At 42.4% G+C, this 7,821-nt stretch overlaps 1 protein-coding gene across 13 annotated transcripts in view; it reads left to right on the plus strand.

Moving 5' to 3' along the window:
* Positions 1-7,821, plus strand: part of arvcfb (ARVCF delta catenin family member b) — a 201,035-nt gene that overhangs the window by 116,627 nt on the left and 76,587 nt on the right. For 11 of the 13 annotated variants that reach the window (XM_031848921.1, XM_031848914.1, XM_031848910.1 and 8 more), the window contains 2 exons: positions 6,718-6,876; positions 7,528-7,548. In XM_031848921.1, coding sequence (XP_031704781.1) covers positions 6,718-6,876; positions 7,528-7,548 — 180 coding nt within the window. The remainder of the gene's footprint in view (positions 1-6,717; positions 6,877-7,527; positions 7,549-7,821) is intronic. The other 2 variants (XM_031848917.1, XM_031848918.1) reach the window with 1 other exon arrangement.

Consider the following 7,821-nt stretch of genomic DNA (forward strand, 5'->3'; position numbering starts at 1 on the left):
GTTTTTTTTACGGGTCATGCTAGTGAACTGCGTTCTCGAATGCTCCCTCTTTCTTTCTCATTCTCTTTTGAAATGTGATTCCTCACCGGCCAGTGCTGCCGAGAGGGCAGGTGGTAGTAACAGAAGGGGCTGATGGGAAATTGGAGGACCCAAGGTTAGCCAGGCGATCTTTGCTGGAGGATTAATTGTGTAAGAGCCATGTAATGATTGCTGGCATGTCTCTAGAGTGAAATCCTGTTAGTCACTGCACAGGGGTCAGGCTATGACTGAGCATGTCGTGTATGTGTGTGTGCATCAGGAAGGAAGGTGACTCTGATCACGCCGGTATGCATGACCAGGTGGCGATCTGACAAGTTCTGTTGTCTCAACCTGAAAGTAACCGCAGGCTCCCTCCCACTGTGTTCAGTCTGAGACACATATCTAAATTCTACTGTTGGGCTGCGAGGGAAAGTTGTCCTCATGTATTCCTGCATCCACTGACAACGGGAACATGTGGTGCTGTTCTTGGGAATCATTTCTTGTTGATGATTGGTTATCAGGCTCTCAATGTCTCTTCTGAGGTCTCCACCAATTTTGAAAAGGTGCAGCTAAATTCGAAAATAATGTGATGCAATGGCTGATATGTGCAACTTAGGCTGGTCCTAATTATTACTGTTCGTAGGGCTGAGTTGGATCTCAGCACATCTTTAGTATCGACCAAATTGCGTATGCAGCACCTTGTGTGTCGTTCCTGATATAAATGGTAATATAGCCAGTTTTAGTTTTAGACTATTTCAGTCATTAAGTCATGACTTTTACTATGCTAATATGTACAGTGTTAATATTTGGTGTCTAGGCTCTGACCTCATCAATCTCCACAGTGAAACAACTAACTCGACACAGCAGGGAATAAGGAGTGACGACGGTAACTGCACACGGGGAACTTAGACTCAGGTGGATGCTGGCGCTGCAAAATGCTGTATAGCAGTAGTCACGTCAACTGACAGGCATAGCAGGTGCTGGTAGTTTGGTTTCACCGTTTGCTTTGGACAACTTTTCAAAACTTTGGCTCTTTTGGGTAAATTAAGAAAATATTCACCAAGTTACTGTTTTGGTATTGAAACAGAAACCCAGGTGTCGTATATGAGCTAGTGCCCTTCCTGTAAACTGGACGAGAGAGGGGTGGGTCATAGTCCCCTGCCAGAATCTAATGGAGGTTTTGTGGTTGTATTAGTTCACCACTAATACTGTATTCCTCCACGTTGCTGTCTTTACCAATACTATCACTATAACATCAATAAAATGTCTGTGCTACGTTACACCTTGGACACCTACTGCAGGAATGACTCATTCTCTTAACTCCAACTGAAGTTTTCTTGCCGCGATTCTGTCCCGGGGGAAGGAAAGCCCCTTATCTGCAAACGCTCTCTCCCTTTCCAACATTTTAACTTTATCTCCCCATCCACTGACAACACTGAGCAGCTTATTGAACACAGATGATGAATGGGTGTGGATTGATGGCAGATAGCGGGCCTCCGCTAATTGACACCCCTGTATCACTTCATCTCCTGCCTTTGTATTCCTCCTCCTCCTTCTTTTCTTCCAGCAGCACAGCATCCATTACGGTTCAGATTAGTCGCTCTTACGACGCCGCATCTTCCTGCATGATCTATTGTAATGAAATATACTCCACAGGAGAAAGCTCAAGGGCTCTTTTCAAGGGTATTGTTTTTTTTGGAGGTATTGATCGTATGTTGTATGTTGAGTTATGGAAGAGCACGAGTCTCTTCTCATTCTTGGCCGGACGTACTCAATGCTTTCATGTACTTTGATGTAATGTAGCAAAAGTAGCTGTAGAATTTTCTTTTCTTAGTATAGTACAAGTACACTCCAAGCCTCATCCCTTCAGGGGTTAGCCAGTGTCAGACCAGGAAGAGGAGGTTTCATCATCCACCAATCAAGTTCTCCTCCTACTGCTAGTCAAAGCCAAATACACCAGATTGAAAAAAGTTCAGGTTGTACAAAGCCTCAGGCCTTCTTAAGAGCCAAATCCCTGTCTGTTTGAGACCTCAATCTCTCCTCTACTGCTGACTGAACAGAAGTGATCCAAATGGCAAAGCTCTTGCAAGCTCTTTTCTCCTCATCAGAAGTGGGGTCCAGCTCTTGGCAAGGCTTTTTAGGCTAGGCAAGGAGACAATACTGTTGCTTTGTTATTTACTTGGGCTCAGGAACCTTAAAATGTGTTTCTTTTGTCTGGTTAAACCCGATCCTTAACAGATAGGATTGCCTGGGTTTATAAAAGCTTGTGTTTTGTATTCTTTCCCAGGTGCTCTTAATATGTTTGTATCCTCTTTATCCAGGTTTGACTCTTGCTGACTTTCACATTTTCATGGCAGGCTGTTCAAAATAGCAATAGATGTTCCAGACTGTTCCAAACAGGTGAGGTGAGACGCTTTGCTCCATGGACGCTCGGTTACTCTTCAGCTGAGGGGCTTCTGCCTTGTTTTCCTGATCCAGCTGATTGGGAATTTTAGCCTGCAACCGTCAGATCATAAGCTCGCCTGAACAACCTGGAGGTTACCACTTTTCCACTGGCTTATACAAAACCATTTCCACACGATTTGAATGTGCTGGAACTTCGTCCCCCACCCTTACCACATTCTCTCTCGTACCCTTCTTCTACTTCTATCATTCATCTCTCTGAGGTCAGCCATTAACTCACTGTGCTCCTCTCCTCCCGCTCTCAACTTAAGGGTAAGCTTTACTGAATCTACTCGACTCAGAAACAGCCTGTTATTCCCCCAGGACCGGGCAGAAAGGCGTGCTAGCCCACAGCCAGACGGCTTTTAATCATTTATTTAGGGGCTGTAATGTTGAGTTCAACTCCACTCTCTCACTTAGTGCACGCAGAGACGAGAGGAAAGTGAACGAGAGAAATGAATTAAGCTTCGATCAAGAAGCCAGTTTGTCAGTCGGCCTCCAAGGACTGTCCACTATGTGTTTTAAACTAGTGTATGACGGTGCTCCCTTTTTTTTTTTTTTTTTTTTTTTACATGACGCTGTTTTGACAGCGTTCCCTCTGCATTCACCTGATCAAAGAAATGAAACATCATAGGAATGGAGTTAAATTGTCCAGATTTCATTAGCGGAGAGCGAAAGAGGTGGAACATTCACAGTGATTGTGCTCAATTTGTAAGGAAGAGTTAACATACACAGTATCTGCCTAATTCTGTGCAGAGAATGAAAAGATAAATCATTTAATATGTAATGTGACACACATGCACATGGCTTAATTATCTTAATCGAATGCCTTAGACTATTGTTTTTCTTTAACAATATTCCGTTGTTTGTTCATGGAGTGTTCACAAAGAGACATGACAATAAGAAGAAATGCTGTTATGTATTTCAAAGGTATGCGCCTTGCATTCTTCAAAGTAAAAAGTAGAAAAATAGTTCAACTTTAAAGGCTGCTATTACCTGTCAAATTGCAACAGGCAGCCAATGAGTATCAAGGGACTCGGCAACACCTTGCATCTTCAGTGAGCCTTGGGTTTCTGTGTCTGACCAAAGCTGTATTCTGGTTGGTAAAGGTGCTAAATTCAAAATTCTCTGCTTTTATACCGCTGATAACGTAGCACCCAGCTACCGGTTTCTCCTGGGTTAATGCTGTTAGCTCTGTCAGTACTGTTGCAGTTGTCTGCACTTTTCATGGCGTTAGCTCCGTTAGCCGCTAGCCACGGGCTCAGCCGTCACCATGTTGAGTCGTGTGGAGACAATGCTTCAATCCTAGATATGCTCTGAATACGGAATTTTGTGCCTTTTAAATTGATTGTACATTTTTAAACATTGTACATTTTAAAATTACAGTAGTACTGTACACACTCAGACTTCAATTTTCTTACCTTTTGTTTTCATTACCGGGTGCCAAGTCATGAAGGTAATTCACGTTTATGATTGAACAGAACAAGGATGTTAATTAGAGGCAACTAATCAGCGCTCACTTTTTCTGAATATCATTAGAAGGCCCTTCCCAGCCTAGCTGTGCTGTTTAGCCTGAGGTCAGTTGTAAAGCTCTGCAATGCTTGTGTGTAAATAAATGTGTCTCCTCCTATACAGCAGAAAGCCTTCCCAGTCATTAACCCCAATAATGGGACTTCAGAACCTTTCTCCGAGGGTAATGACCTAACTCAGCTCAGTTCATGGTGCAAATTGACTCTAAGTTACTGGATAGAGTAGTGCAGGTAAATAGAGAACGTTTTCAGTGTCTTGGTATTGCTGAAGGAGGTTATGCATACAACCAAATCAAGGGACCGGTTTCTTTCCAGCAGCCAGCCCGGAGAACAGACCAATCAGCCTCCTGTGAGGTGCGACTGACAGCTACGTTCGTACGACTGTTGATCGACAGAACAATTGTGGCTCCTAAAGAGGTTAGCGTAGAGGCTGTAATAGCTTCCATTATATTAGAACCGGAGAGTATTTCTTCAATGAAAAAAGAGCAAAGACCGGCACTGAAAGCTTTTCTTGATGGAAAAGATGGAGCTCTTCTCGTGACTGGCTTTGGCAAGAGTTTGATTGACGGGATGGTTCAGCCAATCCCATGCCAAGTATTTTTGAAAGTGCCTGCCGTTTTCCAAACAGTTTCCAATTACGTGTACTCATTTGGCAGATCACGTTAGGAGGCTGAAGGGTTGTGGGATTAGTCGAAAAAGATCCTCAACAGAAAAAGTGCAAACTTCTGTCTGATCAGCAGAAAGGACTGAAGATCAATGGCGACTGTGTGGGGCTTTGAAGCCTGAGAGGAGTTGGCCAATCAGTGGAGAACTGTTTACTTGTAAGTTTCTTCCAAGAGGTGAAGAAAACAAGCAGTCTCCCACCATAAGGCGTCGCTTGTAGTGTTTCAACCAAACACTGTGGCGAACAACACTCAAACTTTTCCTCTTGCTCTCTCCTTGGCCTTCTGTTTCTCCCTCCAGCTTTGTGTAATTGGTCGACAAAAATAGTCTGCTTGGTTCAGTTGTTTTTAATGTTTTTCTACGTGAGGTGAATTTGCAAATGGTTTAAGATATTAGGGCGGACGCTGAGGCAGATTTTTTTGTGTTTCATTGCTTTGATCTTTTATATTTGGATTACGATTAATGGTTGTCAAAGGTTTAATTAAAAAAAAAAGGATTTTGGACATAAATTGGTGGGTGTTTTTTAACTTTGTGAATACAATTAAAATGTCCTTCACGTAGCTAAAGGAACAGTGCACACAATAAAAATGGATTGTCAGACAGAGGTCAGTTAAATCTATCTAGTACACAAACACCTGCTTCATATTTTTCCCCTTTAAAAGAAAAACTCTTTCTACTACACTGTCCAACTCTTTCCCTCTCCTCCCTCTTCATTACTTTTGATTTCCTCTCCCTCTCTTGGCTCTGTGCTGTTTTGGTTATCAATGATTGCCTCAAATGCTTTCCTTCCCCTCTCCATTACGAGAGCTGTAATGTTGTCACACTCATGCACAGCAGCGGGCTGTGCCAGGGCGTTGCACTTCCGACCACTGACTTCATATCAATTTCCATCAACAGGAAGACTGTATTTCTCACAGATTCACACAGGGTCAGGCGGGGGTGTGAGGGACTCACTTTCATCCTTAGCCCATGGACACTACTTCTCTAAATACATGGTCTCCCAATGAAATATGAATCAAAAGCAGTGCTCCAGGCTTTTGCTTGCCTTGAAAGAAGCTTTAACTCAATTTAAAGTCTCAAGAGGTGAGGAGTTGCTACCCTGCATTGCAGTGTTTGGATATAATATCAGGGCTAAATAAATCATGGCGTGTCAGGACAAGAAACAAACTAGAACATTATTGTTGTTTTTCATATAGGCATTGTCAAGAGTGCGTGCTTACGGACGTATTATTTAGAGTGCTGTTTCAAGCTGTTCTGAGGAAACTAGTCTTGCTACTAGGTTACTTACGGGTGTGGAGAGGTTAGTAGATGGGCTTGTACTATAGTTGACCTTTTTTTTAGTTACCTAAACTTATTCCTAGCGTAAGTAATACTCTATTTGCTATGTGCAGATATTGAGCTAATAAATAATTCTGATAACATTGGCAGCAAAGTTTCAAAAATGTTGTTATTGAACCGTATCTGTTTTGTTTTTTTAAGAATTCATGGGCATCTTAGTGGCACCTCCCGATTGTGTACATGTGAATCTGCATGACCTGTCCATAAATAAGCTGGTATTTAATTAAGTAGATTGAATTTATTAGACAAAGTAAATCAGTAAATCATTTATTGTGATTATGTATTATCTAAATATTTCCAATTTTGAAATCACTAGTTATATTATATTTTCATTCTGCACATTTGCACATTTGCTTATTTTTGTATCAAAAACACTTTTCATTCATCGCTGCGTCTCAGTATATTTTTGTGCTGTTATTTTCTACACATTATTATTTATGTACTGTGTTTCACACTTTGCATCCCCCTAGTTGCTTGACTGTTGCATTGCAAATTGTGGGTGGCATTATATTTAATACCCTACATTTGCAATGTTCTTATTTATGCTCTATTTTGCTCTGCTGGATTCTAATATAATTTGTTGCTGCTGTGGCCCAATTACAATTCCATCTCGCCGTATGTCTAATGGAAGATTACCTGGATGTTGTGCTGTTTTTCTTGCCATCTAACAACTGAATATAAAAATCTGTTAACTCTTGATGTCTTGTCTCCCCCCCCGTCTGTGCAGGAGCAGAGCCCCAGCAACACCACATCCCTGGCTATGATGCAGGAGCCACAGGAGGTGGTGGAGGAGACGGTCACCATAGAGGAGGACCCTGGCACCCCCACCTCCCATGTCTCCGTGGTCACCTCTGATGACGGCACCACACGGCGCACAGAAACCAAGGTGAGACACAAAGGTGCACTCAGCCGAGTTGCAGTGTATATACTGTACGTAGAGGGTGGCACTGATCATGTAACTGAATGATGAATAAACACTAAAAACTGCTCTATGAACATTTGTTGACCAAGTATTTTCCGATTGTAAATCATGTTAGATGCTGTGAAAAAACTTTGCAATGGTACTAAGCAAAAAGGTAGACTTAGAAGGTTAGCTGTGCCCTGCAGATTAAACTGATGATTCTTCTACGATCTGCTGTACAGCATTGATAGTCAGCCTGGTACCTACTATCACACCTCAGCAGCACACCTCAGAGCAGTTGCATTGTTGTGGCAAAGAGATCCCATTGTGCTCATAGCTGCAAACACCCCCCCAAAGTCCCTTTGATCCATTTCAATATTGCTTCAAATTATGGTTATGGATTACCGCTTCTAAACAGGACAGCACTGTAGCTCCTCTCCCAGACTTCCACCCTGAAGAACTCTAAATCCCATAATCCTACAGCCCAAAGTGGTTTCATCTCCCTCTCACGGCTTCAATTATTTGATTATTGTGTTAGTATGAGCCAACTCCCCTGGTGTTCTCCTAGCTGTGTGCTTCTTAAAAGCTCTTTTGTTGATTCGTCCTCTACTGTGTTCTGTTATTTCTTTCTGTAAGGATATCTCATCTAACGTGAAGGTGAGTGGACTTTTATACCAGTCTGGCTTTTCCTACCACGCCACCATTTATATGTGTGCCATACAGGCTACAGCAGCAGTATGCAACACAGTCTGCTTCATCACAAGCCAAATAATTCTCCAGTCTATACTCTACAATACTTCTCAGTTCACTGCTTGTTGCTTCCACCTGCTGGGATGAGACCCATTCTCTCTCTGTTTTCTTATTTCTTTTGCATGGTCTTCTGTCTCTCTCTCTCTCTCTCTCTCTCTCTCTCTCTCTCTCTCTCTCTCT

The sequence above is a fragment of the Anarrhichthys ocellatus genome, unplaced genomic scaffold, assembly GCF_004355925.1.
Source record: "Anarrhichthys ocellatus isolate YVR2014 unplaced genomic scaffold, GSC_Weel_1.0 scaffold9, whole genome shotgun sequence".
In the NCBI taxonomy this organism is placed as follows: Eukaryota; Metazoa; Chordata; class Actinopteri; order Perciformes; family Anarhichadidae; genus Anarrhichthys; species Anarrhichthys ocellatus.